At 40.6% G+C, this 24,132-nt stretch overlaps 1 protein-coding gene and 1 long non-coding RNA gene across 2 annotated transcripts; one reads left to right on the top strand and one right to left on the bottom strand.

Annotated features, from left to right (window-relative positions):
• Positions 1–54: 54 nt before the first annotated feature.
• Positions 55–6,820, bottom strand: LOC125302551. The gene is made up of 3 exons (XR_007194923.1): positions 6,779–6,820; positions 1,683–1,804; positions 55–852 (listed from the first exon to the last, which is right to left on the bottom strand). It is a non-coding gene; the product is annotated as an uncharacterized LOC125302551 (long non-coding RNA).
• A 3,786-nt stretch (positions 6,821–10,606) lies between these two features.
• oser1 (oxidative stress responsive serine-rich 1) lies at positions 10,607–13,520 on the top strand. Its single transcript, XM_048254875.1, has 4 exons — positions 10,607–10,996; positions 11,880–11,990; positions 12,156–12,263; positions 12,362–13,520. Exons 2-4 carry the CDS (start codon positions 11,914–11,916, stop codon positions 13,149–13,151), a joined length of 975 nt encoding a protein of 324 aa, XP_048110832.1. The 5' UTR covers positions 10,607–10,996; positions 11,880–11,913; the 3' UTR covers positions 13,152–13,520.
• The last annotated feature ends 10,612 nt before the right edge of the window (positions 13,521–24,132 follow it).

The following is a 24,132-nucleotide window of genomic DNA, read 5'->3' as shown; positions in this document are numbered from 1 at the left end:
ACCAAACTAATATAATGAGAATATATTACTTTTAGTGAAAGATGTGCAAGAAAATTTCAAGGTATTTAAAACAAAGCACTGTGGCCAGTGATTATTACATAAGTTAGTCCAAATGTTGAAATGCTTACCTTGTCATTTTCTCAAATTCAAACATAAACACCACATTCAGGAAAGTGCTCATTACATAACCGGGAGGGTTGGTGAGTGAAATTTGGATTGTCTGTTGGGAATAGTGTGGTGGGGCGCTCAGCTTCCTCCTAGGTTCTCACTTTTTACCGGCTCGCGTGACACTGGCAAGATAGGACAACACCTCTGTACCCATACTAATCTCTGTCACGTGTCGGGGAGTTACAGGCCCTCAAAATTTACACTCCGGAACACAGAGGAAGCTGCTTTGGAATGAGGGGACATGAAAGAGCCCATTCTTCTACCTCCAGTTCACTCCGTCTTTTATGTTATGGTCACGAAACGTTCAAAGGGAAGCCAGCTGTATTTCCCGGTCCCCTCACATGGCAGATATCAAGTAGTTATGCGACTACCTTTGGTGCTGAAGGACTGAGGGAAGGAAGAGGCCGGCTGGTCAGCGGGGTAGGGGAACAGAATGCCCTCTCCTGGCAGTGTCAACAGTCACGTCCCTATGCAGAGCGGAGAGAGCCTGGAGCCCAGAGCTCCACTCCACCCCAAGCATAAAGAGCGCTCTGTCAGCCTGCACCTCCCGATCACTGTGGCCTTTCTCCAATACATCAGTGCCATCATATCAAACTGGATGCCACTGGCCTGAGGGTCTGGCTGCAGACGTGGTCCGCCACCCGCCCCGGCGTAGGTTGCTTGGGCTCAGACACGCACAGGAAGCTGGGAGTAGAGAAAAATGTCTGCACTGAGTGCTCTTGTGATTCTGTGTCACTCTTGGCCAAAGCTAATCAAAAATACTCAAGCTGTGAGAGTATCATAGCCCAATGGTGTAGCCTAACAATTATTCTCATTTATCCAAACTCTAAACCTATTATGAGACTGCTGTTGCTTAGTTAAATAACATTCACTTTTGTTAATGCACTCTTCAAGCCAATTTTCCTTCTCCAACAAATTTACAGAATGTCTTACATTTGTGACCCAGGTCAGATGTTAAACAGAATGCATGCATATATGTAAGTGGCACTCTTCTTAACGTAAAGCCTGTATTATGTTCATATATCACTCAGCCGACATCTCAGATCTGTGTTTTTTACAAGAACCCCATCATTACAGGACACTTGAAACACTCAACATGTGTAAATACAGCCACTGAATCCAGTTGTTCACTTGTACTTGAAGAATTTAACAAATTTTAGACAAGACGGATAGCGAGCACAGAACGTCTCTGTCAAATGCCGGGCAAAAAGCTGTAGACCAGACAGCTTGCAAGACACACATTAATCTTCTTCCTGTGATGAACAAAAACACTGTCAAATGTGTCAAAATGTGTGTCTGTATGAATGATATCGGAAATAGACACAGACAAACAGTATTTTACTCTCGTTTCCTGGAACTCCATGCCATGATCTGCAATATCATATATCACAGACAGTCAGCTTTTCTCTTTGTTAGCAGAGCTTGTGAGTACAAGGACCTTTTTCCCTGTGAAAAAGCCTCTCGTCTCTGCAGGGTACCCATAATGATTCCTGACCTGTTATGGACGCACTGACCTTCACATCCTTCCGCCAGCCTGTGGAGAATCCCTCACGTCCTCCTCCTCAGCTCTGGGCGGCTATAGAGCAGAGAAGATGGGATAGGAGGCCGAGCCGTGCCGTCTGCAACAGTCATGGTTCTAGTTGGGAAAATGGCAGCATGTGAGTATTCCTGGCATTTGGGGTATTATTAGAGGGCCTCATTAAAACAGAAAATAAAGGCAGAGCTGTGGGTAGGGGAGCCTGTGATTCAGGTCTATTAATTATGTGGTTTATGGGGAGAGAGAGGGAGAGAGGGGGTTATCGTTGCTGGCGTACCCCTCCTTTTTCAGCCCAGCTCACCTCACCAGGGCAGTGGTCCGCTGGGATTCTCTTTCCTTACAGGAAGTAGGTCCCCTTTCAGTGTCAATAAGCCTCTCCACTCTCTAACCCTTCCCTTTACGCCAAGTCACATGTACAAACACACAGAGACACACACCCAGACACACTTGCATACGTTTACAGTCACCCACACACATGCTAACACACACACACACACGTTAGCCTGATCTGAGCCCATGAATGAAAGGTCTGTTAGGAGGTACTTGTGTGAAGGGTAAAGGAGCCTTTACCCAGACCCACAAGATTAGCCTATATACATCAGCATTGTGGATAGTCATAACAGATCATCACTTTGTCTCATTTAGAATGGTGGGGGTCGTTTTCCAGTCCATTACAAAAGAGTCAGTGTTTAATTTGTTTGTTTTGTGGTTTTGTTGTGTTGCCAGCCTTGCAAACTCCTAATGCTGTGGTCCTCATGTTTACAATTAAGGCACTCCATATTGGAAAAAAATGCACATATACAATGAGAGAGATTGTTTTTGTAGATTCAAATAACAGTAATATTGTAATTCAAATACAGACCTGGACACTGAAATTGGCTATTATCTGAGCTTACTGGTACCTCATATCAATCATTTGAGTTGATAAATCACGCATTCGGTTTCATTGGCATGCACACAAAACAAGTGTTGTACAATTACATCATTCATTGTTGACCATTTTGGTGACATACTCCGTACCGTACTCCATTATTCTCTGCTTAAGGGGCTCTCCTAGGTTGCAGAACAGGTCGTGATATGTGCCCTCTGATTTAATTGAAAAGCCAAACGTTCAATACTTCCTGTCATGTGTCATCAGTGAGACAGACAGATTTTGATGATATGGTTTCGATGGTGACAAAGTAGTTTTTACTTTATCTTCTTCATCTTAAGTCGTCCACGCTGTGACAGAGTTCCAGTGAAGTCTCTGGGTTGAAAATGTCTCTAGCAGCCAGCCTCTCTGAGAATCCTCTGTTGTGGTTGTGATATGACAATATGTGAGCCATGCTAAAAAAATATGTTTGGCCAAGTCTAACAGTGTAAAAGAAGCCTTTTTGATCTATCCCCACTGACACATAGTTGGACAAGGATCTTTGGCAGAGACTATAACAGTCCACTGTGTACTGTAATGTAACTGCTGTGCTTGAGACCAAAGGAGAAAGATTTTACGATATCACAGACCTGGTTTGTTCTCAGACTATCTAATACGCTAGCAAGCCTGGTATGCAAAATAGCCAGTGATTGAGACAGCAACCTGGCAGCCACAGGATGGAATCTGGCTCAAGGGAGCCACTAACAGAACAACGAATAGATAGGCTCAATAACAACATAATATTGACCGTTTCAAAAGAGTACCATTATCAGCATCATAGTTGTTTCCACAAGGCTTCCGTTTTAACATTCAATATGTTATCTTAATGATAGATTGGGAACAAAATAATGTTCAAGCATTGTTTTTGTTTTTCTAGCTGAAAGGTTCTATAAATAATCATCAGGTAATCTGTTTCTACATGAAATGATTTTGTTTGACAGAGCTGCGTCAACAATAATGGAAGCTGCTTTCCCCAATGCCTTTGATCTGTAGAATTGAAGGGTGTCTTTGTGTTTTTTATTTCAGATGTGGGTGGCCACATGGTGTGATGTCGGGAAGGAAGAGAATTGAGATGATACTTTTACTGGAAAAATGGGCAGAGCATCTGATATTGCTCTTCAGGACAAAGTTGTTTCACAGGGACATCCTTCTCAGTTTCATCTGATTTGCTGCAAAACTACTCGAAAGGTCAGACAATGCACTCTTTCAGTGATGATCTTCAAGTTATCTTGAATTAATTATTTAAGGCATCTTTGATCTATCGACTGTGAGTCCAAGAGGGCCAAAAGTCCAGACCAGTCAAAATTACATAACTCAGCATCATCATCACGTTGCAATATTCGGGGAACGTAGAGAGCACATGGATGAGCAGCAAAGAGTCAGCGTTGTTGTTATGTTGTCATGTTGTTATCCTTTTTCTGTTTATTTGCCGAGGAAAAAAATAAGAAAAATAAGAAAATAAGAAGGAAAAAATAGAACGTGCTTGTTAGAAAACGCCATCAGGTAAAGAGTGCGGACTGCGGAGCCAGGGGGTGTGAGCGAGGTCTCGGTATGTGCTAGCAATGCTACCCCTCCTGCAAAGTTAGCACAATGACTGTGTTTTCATTGAGGGGAGGAGGGAGACGGTGATAAAAGTGAGGTTTATGCCCAGGAAATTTTAGTGAAAAATAATCCCTGCTTCAGCCTCCGTCCCCTGCAGAAGCCAAAAATAACACGGCGGGCTGTGTGTAGCTTATTGTGTGCCTTCCTCTCACTCCCTCACTCCCTCTCTGACTCCAGCCGACACTCTTGTCCTCCATCTGTCTTTAGGCCCTCTCTGGCTGGCACTGCAGAATGTTGGCCTCCAAAAAGTGCTTTCCAGGTGAAAATGGCCACAGAGTATTTGTTAAATAAAGCAGTTTTATTACTCAACCTGCTCTTGATTGCATTGAGAACAAATCTGGCAATATGAGGAGGAGAAGCAAATAGATGCCCTGTACACAAAGAAGAGAAATCACAGACAGCAGTGCCAGACATTAAGCATTGAAGCAGGACCTACAGTCATTTTTACAGGCAAAATGAAATACAGCTATTTCAAAAGTATTCATAATTGCCCATAAAGATTTTAAAACACTCTAAGACATCCCAAACTCACTGAGGCATATTTATCCTATTCCTGAAAAATCAGACCACCTCTTATGATAATCCTTTAAGTAGCCAAAAAAGTTCAAGTCAAGGTCAATTTATTTCCCTGTGATAAATTAAAGCTTTGAAGAAAGTTGGAGGTGTTGATATGATTCTCGTGCAAACCACTGTGACCACGCTTGACCTCATTTAATCGTGTTCTGGACTCTGAGTGCATGTCTCACGGTTGTGTTTTGCCCTAGTGGAAAATAGAGTTAGGATCTGGTCCATTATAATGGCTAACTCTCAGGTGTGATGCTCAGTCTTAATCAAATTTTGCATGGAAATTTACTTCTGCCTCACGAGACAGTGCTTAATAGAAATGCCAACAGTCAAGCACACCATGCAGTCACTTTATACTGCACCCCAGGAGCATTTGTGTTTCATTATTCCTGACGTGCAGCGCAGTATGGTGAATACATCCCTCCCTTGAAGTGAAAAGGCCCTCGGGTACCACTACGTCTCTTGTTATCGCAAAAGATTCCCACTGGAATTGAGCCCAATCACAAGACTGCTTTGAAGTCTACCAGTCTGGATGCTTCAAATGGTTTCTGAAGAACAGCCACACCTTGAGGTTGAACACTCTTGAGAATTCATTAGAAACAGAATCAGATGTTTCCTCTGGTTGTCACGTTGCAGCACTGTGGGTCTGCAACATTACGGACGGAGAACTTAATCTCACCATCATGAAAACATCAACGTGTGTTTATGAGTAAATACAGATTACTGCACCATGCCCACGCAGGGGAAGAAGATATACACACTTTAACCTTTAAAGGTGCCCTGCCATACCTATTTCATTACTTTGTGGTAATGTCTGAAGTTCTACCATGGACTCTGTAACATTTTTTGCCCAAACATAAATGATCACATTCATCTAATCTTTCCTAACGATCCACTAGCTGCCTGCCCCATAAGCAGGCTGTCAAAAAAATGCATCTCTGTAGGTAGCCTAGGCTCCGAGATCTGTACACAAAAACAATTGCTACCAACAAGGGTTGGCAACCCATCAAAGGCAAAATAAAGTGTTTCAAATAACCGATGAGATGCGCGTTTAGGAGAGCTTTAATTGTACGGGAGGGAGTAGCGAGCTAGTTCTCTGTTTTGTTTAAACATCAACAGAAGTGACATATCCCCGCTATCGCTAATACAACCTTTAAGCCATCCTTGCATACAAAAACTGTCACTGAGCTAGACGAATTCTGTGGGCACGGTCTCAACTGGGCGAGCTCATGAATAGTAATGAGCTCATTCAATTCCACGTCAGACTGAGCAGCTTTTGTAATTGGCCTGATTTCTCCGTTTATTTCTTTTCAGTGGCTAGAACTGACAGAGGAGGTAGCAGTTCATTTTCACATTCAAGACATAACACAAACACATATGGACCTAACATATTTCAAAAAAGATATATACGGTATATATATACAAATATACAGTTAAGAACAAAATTATTCATACCCCTTGCAAATATTGATGTAATGTTGATTTTCTCTTGTGATTTTCTAATGTTGATTTTAAAATAATTTTTATTTTTTTAACATTTTTATGAAAAATGGCATGTCCAAAATTATTCATACCGTTTTTAAATAATCAATGGAAACATCTTTATTTACCATCAAAGCTCTCGAAATGGTTCTTATAATACCTACCAAGCCTCTCCATGTCTGCACAATGATTTTAGACCTCACCTTTTTAGCAGCAATCTGGGTTTTGAGGCAGGAACGATTATTTGCCATCACTTTGGCCTTGTGCTAACTTTTTTGACTGATTAAAGGAATTATCCGGAGTAAAATGCACTTTAGATCAATTTACAGATGATTGGGAGTACATACGTTGAGTTGACATCAAAATCATGTCATTCTGATGTGTTTTGAGAAAGTTCGATTTTACCGTTTTAGTCAAAACTTCGTTAGCCTGGAAGTGACCCGGGCATGTCATTTCGCCGCTACAAAACGCTATTTTTATATCTCTTCTACAGTTCCAAACAACATTACACTTACGTGGTAGTGAGTAGAGGGTCCCTAAAGCCAAACCGAAGTATCCCGAGGTCTTTATGTGGTTGGATAGAGAGTCCAGAATGGCATCTTTAGGGGAAAGTCCGTAGGAGTCGATTGCCGGTTGTGGAAAGAAATACTGGACTATTTTTTTTTTTTTTTTAAAAACGGCGACGAAATTGTGAATTTCCAGAAAAAAAGTAAAAACAGTTTTGTGTGGCAGGGCACCTTTAACCTTTTAAGTTCAATCAGATATCAAGGCAAAGAAATGTGAAAGCATTCCACTCAGGTAGGGCCAACACAGGAGTAACTGAAGCAGATGAAAGTGTATTTTAGGTTTTTGAGATCAGTCTCATGATCGCTTTGGTGATTGATGAGGTGATAATACAAATTCTCTATTAAAGCAGGTTTCTTATGCAGGTTTTTTTTAGCTTAATATGCTAGTTTTTTAGCTTAATTTACCTTAATTTAACAGCTTCAGAGTCATTGGAATGGTTATATGACTTTTTTCTGGGTGAATGGTGGCCGTCTCGCTTCCCCCTAGCGCCTGTGAGCGGAAAAACCACCCTTGCAACTGTGGGCCGGCGGGCCGACGGCCTCAGTGTCAGGAAGTATAACGTGTGTAACGAATTGCTTTATTGCATTCAAATACATATACATGCCAGGCACCGGCTAGAAAAAGGTAGCGATGGAGTTTCTCAGACATTCGTCATGACAGAGCCAGCGAAAAAGAAGCAAAAACCAAAAAAACAGTAAGGAAATTGCCAATACTGCATAGTTTACCTTTAACACAGAAAAAGACTAACAATTTCAAACATTATTAATGTGAGTATTTGGCCTTATACTGTTACAGATTTGGCCTTTTGATATCAGAGGAACTGTCTTTTCCAAAGGACAAAATGATCATCTGACATTTTAAGGTTGCCCTTCATCTATACACAAGTAGAGGTGCAAAGGGACTCTCTGTCTCTGCATTCATCTCTCACTTCCAAGCTATTCACAAGTAGATATTTTCTGGTATTACATTTTACGTATTCCATATAACCAGTATACCCTTTGCATGTAACTTTGCCTCGTGCAGAACCTAGGTTACTGTCCATTTACCATTCAATCCAGTTCCCAGGTGAGAGTATGTTGCCAAAGAAAACCAATATGAAGTCTTGACATGAGTAAGGCCCGTCCCTCAACTGACTGACGTCTGCATATAGTGGATTGCATGTCTGCAAGGTGTGCTGTGCCAAGGACTGGAACTGAATGAAAATGGAGTCAGTTAAAGGAAACCACATGATTATGCAAGGTTTTTAGAGAGCTTTAAATTCTAAGAGTTCTATTAATCAAAGTAATATAAATTGCAGGGTTTTTTACTTGCCAAACCTAGAAATCACATTGATTCTAATGACAAATACAACCGGAAACCCAACTGAACTGTGCATATAGAAAACACATGGCAGAAATACCAACAGTTGAACTTTGACTTGGGCAAATAGTATATGTCCCGATCTTTTGCAGTGATATGGCTTCAGCTTCCTCTGTTTATTAAGGACCTCACATTTCTGTTGAGGAAATGAAGACCCAACCCTTAAGAATAATGATGGGAGACAGCAAGAGGAAAATTGTATTAAATGAACCTTCTTTGTCTAGTGTCCATGCTAAACGGTATAGAGAAATTGTATCCTTTCACAATCGGTATTCTTTGGAATTATGACCCCCAGGTGTGAAAAAGAAATATTGCAAAAAAGAAACTGACTGAGGATATAACACACGTCACAAAAGGACAACATTGAAGTCATGCGCAAGAGTAAACCTCAAACAACTGCCTGGAAAAATGAAACATCATTAAGCATTTTCTGGAAAACTGCCTAATATTATTCTGAAACTATCACTAATAGATAATTGTCTTCAAACAATTATCTTCAAGTACTGCAATTGTGGAATTTCCATGAGCACAACTATGCCCTTTCTACTTTAGAGTCTCCAGTCTATTCATGAGTATATTCTCAATCTATTACTTCAGGAATTAAAAGGTGAGTGCTATAGGAAGAAAAGGCTGGCATTGTGTTAATGAATGGAGAACTGTATATAGTTCAGCAGTGTTTCCATAAATTGGGTAATGGCTCACTATGAGGCACAGGTCTTTATTTACACAAGAGTTTCCACTCTGTAGATACGCAGTAGCCCGCAGAGTCTGGGGGCCAACAATGCACCAAGTGTCTCTGGCTAGCATTGAGGACGTTACACAACCTGCCAGCATACCACAAGATAAAGATACCAGGGAGTATTGTGCTTGGCATTCACTATTCACTTACACTTTTTAAGAGCAAGGTGATTGATGTTTTATTTTATAATCATTTGAAATTTGACAAATTAGGCCTATTACGCCACCTACTCTACTGAGATGCATTGGATCCCTATAATGATAAGGATATGCAACAGAGGAATATCATGAAGGGAGGAATGTAAACATGGGCTTAAATACCATGGACCATTACTGCTGAGGCAAAGAAATCTATCCTCAACATCCAAGTGACATTCATTTATGGCCCCACTCATTACCCAGCTCACCTGTTCAAAAAACAATTTGCTGTGTGTTGGAATTACACCCATAGTCAACACTTTAGCACCACCTGCTGACCACCTATACACATTACAACTAAGACAAAAATACTATGGAAGGCTCCTTGTCCTTGGGTTAGAGCAGCCCATGAGAAAGAGACTGGTGAAAACAAAGTGGCCAAGAACATGGTCTAGCAATTAGATTTAAAGATACTTAATGAAAACATCCAACAGTTTTCAATGGTGATACGGAACAAATGGATTAAACACCTCTCTCCAACTATCCAAAGAATTTGTCTTGGTCCCTTAAGAGTCAGAAATGTTCGGTCAGCTCACCATCTCTCACATAAGTGTGACATTTGCTTTTAAATGGTGTAAATGCAGACAACCTGATAGGTCACAGACTGTCTACAAGAGACGTCTCTCTGTCTACTCTCGAAATAGCAAATGTTCCATCACTATCTGACAGATGGAACAAGTCATGTCAAAACAACTGTATGTGGTTACAGGGAACTGGGCATATCTTGAATGCAAAATCTTGCTACAATTTAATCATAATATAAATGTAAATAATAGTCACCAAAACTAAGATATTATGTATGTGCCTTCAGATTGTCTATTTACTGAACTGTGATAAGAAATTATAAACCAGTTTGTGATGAACTTCGAGATCTATCATCACATTTCACTGAATTTAAGAACCAAGGGTTAGGCCTGATGGGGTTTCGATGAGGGAATGTAAAATGTCTCCTTTCGTATTTTACAAACAAGATTGAAAAGACTTCCATACTTTCAATACTAACTATTATTTTTTTTTTTTTATGTTTCTTCAACAGGAACAAGGCCTAGTAGGCCTTATTCAGTGACTTTCCCAGTGCCAGCTTATAGGTCATTTTGTTCCATTATCCTATCATATTTGATAATGGCTTGTGTATTGTATAGGTATTCTCCTTGGACTTTTTTTCCCTCAAAAATATGTATTTTTCTTCCTTTTTCAATCTTGCGGTTAGACTAGCCTACCTAAAGACCAACAGGCTCTGCACCACTACACGTCGTGCTGGTGGCTGTCTAACTTATTAACCAAAAATGCCAAGCAAAGATAGGTTTAATGAACTTGGGTTGTTCCCAAGCACCTAGTTATGTTGCTGAATTTTTCTTTACATGATATGATTTTTTTATTGGCTGCGGCGAGTGACCTAATGGCGAGTGGTCGAGAACTTTCGATTACACAAGAACCACCGCCTACGTTTTATGTACGTTACGTTTCGTGCGTGTAACGTCAGCACAAATTGCGTTGTTGCAGAGTCACTGTGTGGTTCGAGTGTAAACAAGAGACTGGCAAAGGAAAACTCTGGAACTGGATAATCCATTATATCTAATTAGTTAAACTAGGATTGTTGTTTTATATATAAGAACATATATTGTGTGTTTATGCAACTAGCCATGTGCCAAGAAATTATGTTTTAAACTGGGTTTCATGTTAAGATAATCGTTGAGGCGACGCGCTGAGCTAGTTGGCTAATGCTAGTTAGTTTGCCAGCTAGCTAGGCAGCCAACTTAACTGCTGCTGTTGTCCGCATTCAAGGCCTCGGCTAGCGCTGTGCAGAGGCTGAAACGCCCCTGCATGCCTAGGCCCAGTCTAGCCAGGACGACGGGCTAGAGCCCTGAGCCGTGAGTATTTTCTGCTTCTGTTATTTTGTTTTAACCACTGTTATTACGGTTAGCTTCTAGGTTTAAAGTTTTTTTTTCCAATTGTACGGCAATTGATTATGAAACCAACAAAATAATTTGTTCTGAGTCCTTTATAGCTCCAAGTAATGCTAGATAGCTATAGCATTGTTCGATAGGTGTTTGTTCTGTGGCCAGATAGCTTGCTAGACTGTTATGCTACAAGTCTACTGAAATAGCAGAGTTAGCGTTAGTCATCACTAGCTGGCTAGCCTAAATTTAGCAGAAGAATTTGTGATAATATTATGAAATCTGTATTGTTTCTTGTCACTAATTATTGCATCAATTACCTGCGCTATGTTAGATAATCAGAATTGGTGTCATTATTGGTTGTATAATGTTAACATTAGCTTTCAGTGAAGCCTTATTTACCATTTTAGCCTGTTGACTGCTAGTTAGCATGTTGTGCTACTCTTGTAATGATGGCTCCTAATGTAATCCCAGGCACCCAGAACATTAAACGTATAACGAAGAGTTACCTGATATTAAAGTAACCATACTGTAGTGGCTGAATGCCTTATATTTCTTTGTGTTAGGTGACTAACTCGGTTATGAGAATTAGTAGTTGTCTGGATGATGTTAAAGTCTAGAAGCTATGTACGCTATATCAACAGTTTAATCTCAAATGTAGGCCTATTCTCAGTAACTGCCACTTTGAATAACATGGGCTACCTTCTGTCCATGTAGTCCGTCTTTAAGATCGGTAGGGAGGGTTTTATTATATTGTGTTGTGATAAATTGTGATTTGCTTTGAATCATGTTAGAAATAACAGAGAATTGCCATAGTTCAGTCTCTAAGTCTAAACTACAATGTTTATCCTTACAGCTCAAAAGGCTTTTGAGGCACCTCTATAGCCACGATGGAGTCCGGTGGCAAAGAATGTGAAGAAGAGATATTGCAGACGGCATTCAAGAAGCTGCGAGTGGATGCTGAGAGGTGATTATTTTTTTGTCCTGTGTGCATGTTGGCTACTGCAAACAACACACTGTCATTGCAGCAGATTGAATTAGAGCTGAACAAGATTAGAAATTACAGTTTTAGTTTGCTTGGCGATATCAAATGACTGACTGTTGTAGTTGCGGTGTGTGTATGTTTCTCCAGTGCGTCTGCAGTTCCTGTGAGTGAGACTGTGTCTACAAGGATGTCTCCTCGTGCCAACTCAGAGGGAGCAAAGTCCAAAATAACCTGTCCGAAGGAGAACTGGCATGGGTGTGTAAATGCCTCGTAAATTCATAAATGCCTCAATATCTTATGTAAATTATGAATAGAAGTTTCAATGCAAGCTTACAATGCTTCTGTTTCACCAGGTGTATGCGGAAGTCTACAAGAGGAGTGGTAAGAAGCCAGAGAAGGCGACGCTCCAAATCTCCCATCCTCCACCCTCCTAAGTTCACCTATTGCAGCTCAAAAATGTCCTCACCTCCAGGCCACTTAAAGCATAAAACCCTCCCAGAGCCCGAAGACACCTGTGCCTCCATTGGAATCCCCGCCAAGAAGGAGCTCCTGTCCTCCAGCCACGGCTCGCCTGTGTTTGGAGCCACGGGTTACGACCTCCGTGTCACATTGTCCCAAGAAAGCCTTGGCTCTCCGCAGCTCTGCCACAGGAACCAGTCCGACGAGGACAGCGGCTCTGAGGCAGTTGTCTGTCCGCCCGGGGGCCCAAGTTCCCCAGAGGCACAGCGGCAGGTGGACCCTGCAGCAGAGCCCGGGTCAGTCACCGCTGGAGCTGCCGCTGCTTCGTCCACCTCAGACTTTCAGTCTCTCTCCCGGCTTAACGAAACCAGAGCATGTCCCTGTGGGCAAGGTGACTGCCAGTGTCCAAGCTGGCAGGGTGTGGAGGTGTACTCCTTCACCGGCCTAAGGAATGTCATCTCCGAGTGCGAGAGGGGCCTCCCGAACCCGGAGGAAGCCAGTGGTCATAACGCAGCCCACCGCAGAACTCAGAACACTGGAACCTCTGGCTCCCCACGCTCCTGCTCGGAACAGGCCCGGGCATACGTTGACGACATCACAATAGAAGACCTCTCTGGCTATATGGAATACTACCTTTACATCCCCAAGAAAATGTCACACATGGCCGAAATGATGTACACTTAAGATTATAGGTTTGATTGCCGCCTATGTTGAATGGTTAAGCGGTTATAACATAGATTAGGTTATATCTGGTCAGAACTTAACTGTTCACTTGAGTTTTCTCCACCTCTCCTAAGTTAAATGCATTAGAGCTAACAAATATATTTCCATCAGATTTGTTTTTGTTTTGTCTTGGTATTTTTATGATTGTTCCAATTTCATATTTACGTACACACGTTGCCAAAGCTCTATTGCTAATATTGCAAGTTTGACTTATTGCTATATGCAAACTTGTAATGCCAGCTATGATTATGTTTTCCAGAGAAAAAAAAAAGCTGTTCATTGTGCTTTTTTGAGTTTTCATTTGTCTCAATAAAGAGTTTGTTTAAGAAATGTGTGTTCTGTTTGCTTACCTCATAATTTAGCAAGCCCTCGGACAACTATTGATGGAATCCTATGAGCCCTTTAACAATTAAGAGTAGGTCAACCAACTAAACACAAGGAGCAAAATTACACTTGATAAAAGTCAGGTTTTTTTTTATATTCTTTCCCTGGACAAAGTAAAATGAAAAGAAGCTTATAGTCTGAAAAACCAAAGGATAAAGGGCAATGACATGAGCAAACAGTTCTTTTTTATGCACCAGTTGACTTGAGACTAGCATGCTGTTTCCATCAAAATAATTCCAGAAATGATGGAAAGACTAGGGATTTTATTCACTGAAATCCTCTGAAAGGTGTTTTAAGATTTTGTCTTGGATATGCATACATTCTTTGTGTGTGTGTTTTTAAACGTAAACCTATTTGCTCGCAATGAGATGTGATGCCCCCCCTTTAACTCAATCTATGTAGCATAGGGCTGTACATGTGATTCCGTTTTGTCTTGGCAACAGCATGAGACTATTATGTAATTCTGCTGCCGAGTGACATGCACTTAGACTACCACAAGAGAGCGCAAGTGCAGAGCTGTTGGTTAATGTGTTTAGGCTACTCCACGGCATCAGTACTGTAAATCTTTTGGTTTTCAAACTGGCAGCCAGGCTGAATTTTTGCAGAGGGTGTTTCTCGCGCAATCTATTGAGACAGGTTCACTGCTCGCGTGCCAAATAACTGTTCAGTTTCTTGAGAAAAGCCGTTAGGCCTACCCGTATTTGGAAAATGTGAGTCAACAACAGTCTACTCTGCAACTTTACTTATGTCGTCAACAGGCCAGTATGTCCCTTGAGGATACCGAAGTCATGCAGCTATAGTTACACAATATGGGATGCGTTCCTATGGACCCTTTCAAGAAAGTTCCATTATCAGCATCATAGTTGGCCCCACAAGACTTCCTTTTTAACATTCCATATGTTATCTTAATGCAGAGGAAGTAGATTGGGGCCCAAATAGAACGTTCAAGCATTGTTTTTGTTTACCCTGTTGAAAGGGTCCATATGACGCTTGGCCTGAAATTGGAGAACTAGACCTAAGAATTCACGTTTTATTTCACGTGGTACTGCATTGTGCTTAAGTAAAAATTGCAGTATAACTGACGTTTTTGGTCCCAACTGCTATGTTTTGTAAAGGGAGTCGAGTCGAGTCGAGTCGCAGGCAAGTGAAAGGTTAACTGAGTTTAAAAAGGGTTTGGTCTTGCAGTAGGGTTGGTGCCAAAAGGAGATACCATCCAACAGGAAAATACGGGATAGTACAACAACCATTTTCCTGTTAAAAATACAACCACGGATAGATTACAGTTTTCATAATAAACATAACTCAATAGTCTGTATTATCTAGACGTTTGTTATCAGAAATCAACAAATGCAATAGGATAAGAGAAACAGGCAGTTTATCCTGAAAAGAGAGTCACTGAGGAGGGGAAGAACCGTCCAAAGTAAGTCCTGATAATGCCCTGCATATGACCCCTCAAAAGATAATTTATCCCTATACCTCTTTTATCATCAGGCATACCAAGGAGGTTGTGCTATTGTTTCAGTTGGTTAATTTGTCAGCACTAAATAAAAGCTGTAATTTAAATGAAACTGGGTGAAATGTAACATACAATGTGTAACATTGTTTTTCATTTTCATTAAAATAGCAAAGTCTGCATCTTATACTTTCCTGCAACTCCCTCTCTCTCTCTCAGACACACACACACACTCTGTCTCTCTCACTCTCTCTCTCTTTTTCTCTCTCTCACACATACTGTACACACAGACACACAGTTTATCACATAGGCTACAGTGATATACCCAAAAATGTGTAATAATGCATTGTAGTCCACTGCATGGGGTTACAGTGAGGATGAGGGTTCGCATATAGACACTTTTGACCTTGTTTTTTATCAGTCCTGCCATATATTATCAATGCCAATTGTTCATTATTACATTGGTAACCTGGGAACACCCAGACCTGGGTCTGGAAAAGTTTCATTGACTTACGACTTCCAGCAGGGGTGTGGAATTAAACTTACATGAAACGACCGCCCGTGTGTTAAGGACATTGGAAATGGGCTTTAAAGCAACACCAAAGAGTTTTTTGTACCTTAAAATAATGTTTCCAAAATCGTTTCAGTGGTTCATCAACTTGTAACAGGGTGAACGGCACTTCTGCATTCGCTTCGCAGCCCTCTATCGGCTATAACCGCACTATGTAAGTTTGCCAGATCGGGTAGCGGATCTGTAGTTCGATGAAATGAGACATAAGAAACTACAAATTTGACTTGCGTTTGATGTCGCAATACATCGTACTTTCATAAATCATGCAACATATTCTACCTTGTCTGTGGACATTGTTATTTGCAAAGCCAATAAATAATAAAATAGCGTGCGTGCGACAGAGGGAAAGTTCTTTGGTGTTGCTTTAATGGTCTCTTGGCGAGACTGACCTGCAGAGCAAATCCCAAATTTGCAAAAAGGTTGTATGGATATTCCCAGGCTATATATTTGGTCCACATATTATTGAATGAAGGGACCCTGAAGAGAAATCATATTGAGTATGCTCCTGAAGTAGATCTGGTTTGCTTTGTAAAGTTTCTACATCAGAAGAAAGGCAGCTCCTCCTTGTCAGCTGACTTTTTGCATTCTATGCCCTTGGGCTGTGAACCAGATCTTAGCAGACAAACAGGCTGTAATGGCCCTTTGTTATAAGGGTCATCTGACATGTTTTCAAGCATGCATGTTAAAGAAAACTTCAGTGTGTCAAGTATAGTATGACTGAAAACACTGATTACAAAAAGATGGTTGCATACCCCCAGTGAATAAACATAAAACAGAATCACCATCTATTCAACCCCACAAGAAATGCATACGCATAGCCACACACCCACTCAAACCATCCTGTGAAATAAACTTGCCTGTATTCAGTGTCCCATTTGACATATTGAATACTGAAACAAAAATAACCACGTCCTCCAACAAAACAGGGGCAGTGTTCCCTACCACTGACTTTTCTCACAGAATGTGCCAACTGGTCAGGCAGCTTTGTCATTCTCCAGAAATCCTCTAATTTGTACGACCATGTTTAAGTTTTTGTCTGCTTCGCCGCTCGTGCACTGGCAACTTTGCCTCTCTCCGAGATGTATGGGGCACACAAAGGGGCAACTGCATCAAAGCATACCGTTCAGAGCTATGGAAACAGACAAAGGGATCTGTTAGATGTCGCCAGTTGACAGGGACTGCTTGGCTAACCAATTTGCCTAATAATCACATCTTTGTGCCCAAGAGGTGGAGGAAATCTAATGGAGCTACTTGTGAGCACGGAAAGATTAATTATCAAACTCTATATGTTCTCAACCACAGATTTCCCTTCTGTATGGGAATAAAAAAAAGATTTGATCCTGTACATCTTTTCTATATTACCTTTATATGTCCATATTTATTTTATGCTGGTATCTAGACTTATTCTTGCACTGTTGCACTGTTGGACTTACTCATTTGCACCATCACCATGACACTCACTCTCACAGAGCACCTTACCTTACTATGCACAGAGAATCACAGGCTCAGTCCCTGCCTCATTGCAAGCGTCTCATGCTAAATCACACTATGTGGTTACTGTTTTAGACTTAAGTGTTATTTAGTATAAATTGTATTTTAGTATATTCTTTATCTTCTACTGTCCTTATTGCTTGTTGTGTTTTTTATATTATATACTTTTATTTACTTGTTCTGCTGTTAGTGAATGTTGTGTGTGATGTTTGTATGCTATAGTAAGACCTTGAATTTCCCCTTGGGGATCAATAAAGTATCTATCTATCTATCTATCTATCAAACTAGTGAACTAGTTATTATATTAAAAAACATTTTTTAAGACTTAAGAGATTTATTTAATTTGAATCTACATAATATCAACATGAAGCACTTTTCTCCAGGTACAATAAAGCTAAGGATAATAAAAGCAGCCTATAGATTGCCAGTGAAGCTTGTCATGAAAACATCAAAACTGGTTTGTGTAATATGATCATGTTAGCCATGTTCTGACTTGCTCTCTCACCTGCACTGATTCCCTCCCTCCTTTTGTCAGATGGAATGTTTGCTCGCAGATTGAATTCACAGTAAATTCAATGGCTGATTCTGGAATAGAAGCGCCATTGTCCTTGACCTATTGGATGCATCTCCCACTGGGAGTGTTTCAGTGTTCCTTTGGGACTCCACACTGCATATAGCACATGTGTCACAGGAGTGGTTCACTGTTGATGACACAGTATGTAGCCATTTTTATGATTAATGTGGTAGTCTTCTTAAGACCTCGGCAAAGTGTAGGCCTAGTTATACACTGTATATGTACATATCTATATGTATATGTATGTATATAGATGTTAGAATTACATTGTCCCATGTGCAGTGTGGGCGGACACCCTGAGGGCAACCAGTATAGAATTGCAGTAGCTGTCTAACCTGTTTGCATACATGGTGGTTGGGAATGTAAAAACTCAGTCTTTCCTCTGGGTTCCCCCATGCCCAAAGCCCATCTGCGTTAGGTCGGATCTTAGTGTTGTTCTAAGGGTCTGGGGTCTATCTGGGCTCACTCTGGCTCGGTGACCTCTGACCTTTTGTTGCTAGGATCATGCCCCATTGAGGGTGGTTCTTGGCTGACTGGCGACAGGGCTACTCAGAGCCACACAACTTAAATACTTCCATATGACACTCCCTAACTGCTCTGGGAAAGAGATGCAGACACTGACAACAGACGTGGGTCAATCATGCGTTGCAAGCATAAAATTTGATTTTTGTTTATCAATATATTTTGTGGAACACAGTGTTTTATCTTCTTGTTCAAAATGCACTTTCCCAACAATAAATAGTTGCACATGTGGGGCTCTTTTTTAATAAACTCCACAGGGACAAAAGCAGGCCAAAGGGGCTGACCATGTTTGTCAGCATGAACATGAAATATTGTCAGTGTTTCTAAGGAAATAATAATTTCTAATATAATTTTAAAAAGTTTATAAGTTTAAAACAATTACACAAAGCTGAGCCCTTTATTCAATAGATTTTAATGTCAGATGCAATAAGTAAAGTTGAGTTTAAACTGCATACACTGTTATGCTCTCCTCTGAGCAAAAAGATAGCTACCAGGTTTAAGTGACCTAGGACTTTCGGTTTTAAAACAACAATGAGCTATTTAAACAAAACAAGTTTCAAGAAATCATTGAACATGGTCACTGTAAATTGTTATGTCTCACACTACTTTACTAGGGGGGAAATATTGTTTGAACTTGTAGTGACCGACGTTCTCCCTGCACTTGATAAGTGTGCTTGTTGAGGACCCTGCTTGAAACTAGATTACAAGTGGGGACTACAACACCACATCACTCTGGGTATCAAAGTGGAAAATGCTAACAGCTGTTGAAGGGGACACATTCCTGAAATCAAACCATAATAGTACCCTTTATACAAAAAACCCTCTCAAACCTTTGCTTTAGGAGATTTTCTCCAGAGGGGAAAATATTTTCAGACCCTTTCAGTGGCTCTTTGAAGAACCAACCAAGTGCGTGCCACTACAAAGACTTCGGTATTACAATTCATCTCTCTTGATCCCTACTTATACCCTCTCTCTCCAACTCAATTCAAACACCTTAAGGCCAGTTAATCCTGAAAAAATGTTTAAGTTTAAAATGTCCAAACATATACAGAAATATCCAAGTGCACCACGCAGATACCACTGTACTATTTGACTATATATTCCTATGAAAAAGAGTATAGAAAAGGAGCACCATACAATGGTCCATTAAGTCATCTGAGAGAGGTGTGTCTATATTGTTTCTAGATAAATGAGACTTAAAGGAATTATCCGGAGTAAAATGCACTTTAGATCAATTTACGGATGATTGGGAGTACATACGTTGAGTTGACATCAAAATGATGTCATTCGGATGTGTTTGAGAAAGTTCGATTTTACCGTTTTTAGTCAAAACTCGTTAGCCTGGAAGTGACCAGGGCAAGTCATTTCGCCGCTACAAAATGCTATTTTTATACCTCTTCTACAGTTCCAAACAACATTACACTTACGTGGTAGTGAGTAGAGGGTCCCTAAAGCCAAACCGAAGTATCCCGAGGTCTTTATGTGGTCGGATAGAGAGTCCAGAATGAATTTCATCAAGCCAGTACCTTTCCGGAAATGTTGCTGCTGCAGCTGGCGTCTTTAGGGAAAAGTCCGTAGGAGTCGATTGCCGAGTGTGGAGTAACATGCTCTGGAAATTCACAATTTCGTTGCCGTTTTTTTTTTTTTTTTTAAACATAGTCCAGTCCATACAACTTCATTTCAATTTCGAAAGAAATACTGGACTATGTTTTTTTTTTTTTTTTTTTAAATGGCAACGAAATTGTGAATTTCCAGAGCGTGTTACTCCACACTCGGCAATCGACTCCGGTTTGGCTTTAGGGACCCTCTACTCACGTAAAAACGAACTTTCTCAAAACACATCCGAATGACATGATTTTGATGTCAACTCAACGTATGTACTCCCAATCATCCGTACATTGATCTAAAGTGCATTTTACTCTGGATAATTCCTTTAAGAAGTGGTCAAATGATCTGCCACTATTATAATCTTTAAAACATCCATAAAGCCAGATAAGGTGCCATAAAGCCAGGTAAGTCCATTGATTTTCCCCACCCAAAAGTGTCAAAACACTGCACAAGTGCAGACCTCATTTGCAACAGAATAAGACATGACTGAAACCAGACGAGAAAAGGAGAGACTAAAATGAGACTACACTGTAAAAAATAATAAGTAATGGTTACTTGAAAAAAGGGTGGAAACTCGTTGCCTTAAATAAGTTAAGTAAACAAAACTTTTCTCTTCCAAGTTATGTTTACTTGATGTCTACAAGTAATGCTTACTTAGAAGAAGTTATCCTTACTTAAGACTTTAAAGTTCTGGTTACTTACTTCCAACTAGTAAAGTTTACTTCATGCCCTCAAGTAAAGCTTACTTGAAACAAAGTTGTATTTACTACTGTTAAATGAGTTACCGTTACTTTGAGTTGTAAAGGGTACTTTATGTTGGATAGTAAAGTTTACTTGCAGAATATACACAAATAGTTGGCACTATTAGATTAGATAACTTTATTGTCATTTTGCAGAGTACAAGTACAAAGACAACAAAATGCAGTTTGCATCTAACTAGAAGTGCAAAAAAAGCAGAAAAATGCAATGTGATACACAAAGACAGGTGGTGCATAGACAGGATAAGAAATATGCGGTGTAAACAGTAGTATACAGTTGGTTTACAGAAGGTGGTTTAGAGTAATATAAATTAGGTATAAATATGTGCAGTGTATTAGCAGAATAAATATGGATATTCGGTATGAACCATATAGACATATATGTACAGTATACAGCTATGTGCAGTGTGGTAACAGTACTGTAGTGCAGAAACAGTAACATAACAGTAGTAAGAATACGTGTATGTGCAGGATGAATAGTATGAAGAGCAGTAGAAAATGCCATGTAAAAGGGTAATTACAGTATGTACATTTGTAAATAAATAGAACACTATGGGTGGGATAGGGTAGTGCAATTGTCCGCGGGGGGTGGGTGTCCCCCGTCAAGGTTTCCATGGTCATGGTGGACACCTCAACAGGCACAGGCAAGGAGGCATCGGGCGGGGGCTTAGTTGGTTGGTTGTCACCGGGATGCACAGCTAGAGTTCAGTAGGGTGACAGCCGCAGGGAAGAAGCTTCCTCTGAACCTGCTGGTTTGGGTGCAGAGAGACCTGTAACGCCTCCCAGAGGGGAGTGGGGTGAACAGTCTGTGGTTGAGGTGAGAACAGTCTTTGATGCTGCTGCGCGCCTTACGCAAGCATCACTTGCCCTGGATGGCCTTGATGAAGGGGAATGAGGAACCGGTGATGCGTTGGCCAGTTTTCACCACTCTCTGCAGTTTTTTTTTCGGTCGTATTCTTGTGTAACCTCCATGTTTCAATCAGTAGTGTTTGAGCAACTGACCTCTGACTTCACATCCAAACAAGCACAACTTACATGTCCAGTTCATTGCTCTGCATTTTCAGTTTTCCAACTGCAAAAAGAAAAAGAGGGCAAAATTATTATCAATATGCATCTATTGGCCATGTTTAACTAAAACAGCTGATTAAGTTTATCACATTAAATGTTAATTTAAATTATTTCTCCAGAGACCTAATTAATACTGTTAAGCTAAAAATATTATGATTTGGCAACTTAATTTTCTCTATTGCTTCAGGCCTAGTACATTTATCACAATAGAATTTAAAATGTCAATCATACGTTGGAATTATATGACGCCATTTTGCACCTCAATAACGGCACATTCGTTCAAATTCCACACACTGCAACCTAAGTCCTCTTGCTAAATCACAACGAAAGATTTTAGATAAAAGACCATGGCTTTCTCAGTCAGTAAGGTTGAGTCCAATTATCCTAATTGTTTTATCAATACAGTAGGAATATCGACGTAAACCATACAGTTTAATCTTTACACGTTTTGAATCAACTTAGCATGCTAGCAAGCGTTTCTCATGAGAAATGGCTAACGTTAGAACTAAACTTCATTAAGAGAGCTCATGAAGACAACTGCTATTGGCAAATTTATACAGCCTAGTTCTAGACCCCAGGCCACCCACTTCCTCATAACTTCGATAACAAAAAATATCAAAGGGCTTGAATACCTAGAATATTTGTCTTCTGCTCTGCATGGTCTGAGGCAGTGTTAACAAAGATCTTTGGTGTTAACTCGCATAGCTGCTATCAGTTAGCTGCAAACTGTTAGCAGCTAGCGCATATATCTAACGGGAGCATTTACTGCCTGAAATATCCGATTTTGTTTACCACGCTCGGAGTTATAGTGCTGGCCTGATGGGTCGCCTATTTACACCGTTTCAACGGCACATTAACGGTTAGACCGAGAATTCTCGTCGTGAAATTAAAATTCCACTGGAGATCCAAGCGGTTGTGACACACGCAGCCTTACAACACTGTTTACAGCTCCTCGAGTCACGGTAAAATGTCATTTTTGGTACATAGCTAATTTAGATACACCTATGTTGTGCGTGGTTGCGTTTCTATAGGAGTCCGCTGTCTTGGTTTGTATAGAAATGGATATTAAGTGACACATACACGCAAGACGGTGGAAATACGGGACCGGTGGAAATAAGGCCATCCTTAAAAATATTTTCGTTTGCCGTAACCCGACCGACCCTGTCAATTTAGAACCGACCCAAATATTTATTTTTTTTTTCCCCCTTTTAGTCCGACCGACTTGCCGGTTGTAAACTTGCGTTAATACCGACCGATTTGTTTTTTTTACTCTAAACAACCAATACAAATGCAATAAAATAATATTTCTTTTAGTAGGCCCAAGTATTGTGAATACAAATTGCCTACATGCAAACGTGGCTCACTTAAAAAAAAAAAACCTGTGGCGTCATCTCTACACCATTGGTTTTACGCATGCCACACTATGGCCTACGCTTCGTTTCATTCACACAAACTGATAACGCTTTTACTTGGCACGAAGTTCTGGAAGAACTGTGGCCAGATCTTTTCTCATCCCTTCTCCCCTTAGTCTAACGGTGACCGTGTCGGAGTATTGAAATTGGCTGTGGTCTATTCAGCATTTCTCAAAATATGGGTCCGCAACATGGAGACTGCTGGTCCGCGGAGTCGTGGAGTGAAAATAGGCCCGGTGCTTCATCTGATAATTTGCTGCGCAGTTGATCAAGAAACCGCGGATCGACGAAAAAAGAAAACAAACGTTTCTGCTATCGATGTCATTAAACATGGAGCCCTACAATTAAGTGGTGGTATGAGCATTCATTCAATGCGCGTCTGCGCGAGAGAAACTGAAACTAATCGATAACGTTGGTATCAAAGCTCCGCTTCAACCTGTTGGAAGGCTATTTATTTATTTAACGAAACTTAATAGAACGACGTTGGGGGAGTTTCATTCGATATCACCATGACCACTTAGCAAGTTGAACTTAACATTACCCCAGTTGTTAATGAAACCCCCAGAATGTACAGTTTTGCACAAAATGCTGTTAGTTCAACCTATACTGTAAACATTTGACACATTAATACATACTGTAAACTTACCGGACAGAGCAAGTCACTGGTGAAGCTGCGTTACACTCCCATCCCAAAAGTCAGCCACACCATAACAATGCCGACCGTTGGCTGTGGAATCCAGAATGCTCCCTCTGCTAACTGTGCGCGTGTGCACTGCGTGAGTCCAATTTACTCAGGTCTGAGTTGTGAAGCTTACTCGTGTATCTCAAGTTTTAGACCCCATTGTTGCAAGTTCGGCACATTACTAATGTTACTCTAGTAAGAACACTAGGTCAGCCTATAGTAAGTAAAGTATACTTGTGTTACTGCAGTAAGATGTAGTGTTATTTTTTACAGTGTAATGAAAAGAAAATGACGTCAATAGAGGAAGTTCAAGCACATCCATTGAACTGACATGACAACACCATGGTGTGAAAGGCCTTTTGACATCATTTCAATGTCACAATATTTCATATATGAACCATGCCACATTGCTTTTCTGG

Source organism: Alosa alosa, chromosome 10 (assembly GCF_017589495.1).
Source record: "Alosa alosa isolate M-15738 ecotype Scorff River chromosome 10, AALO_Geno_1.1, whole genome shotgun sequence".
NCBI lineage: Eukaryota > Metazoa > Chordata > Actinopteri > Clupeiformes > Clupeidae > Alosa > Alosa alosa.
Note: the sequence above shows the minus strand (reverse complement) of the source record. Positions and strands in the feature narration are given on the sequence as shown.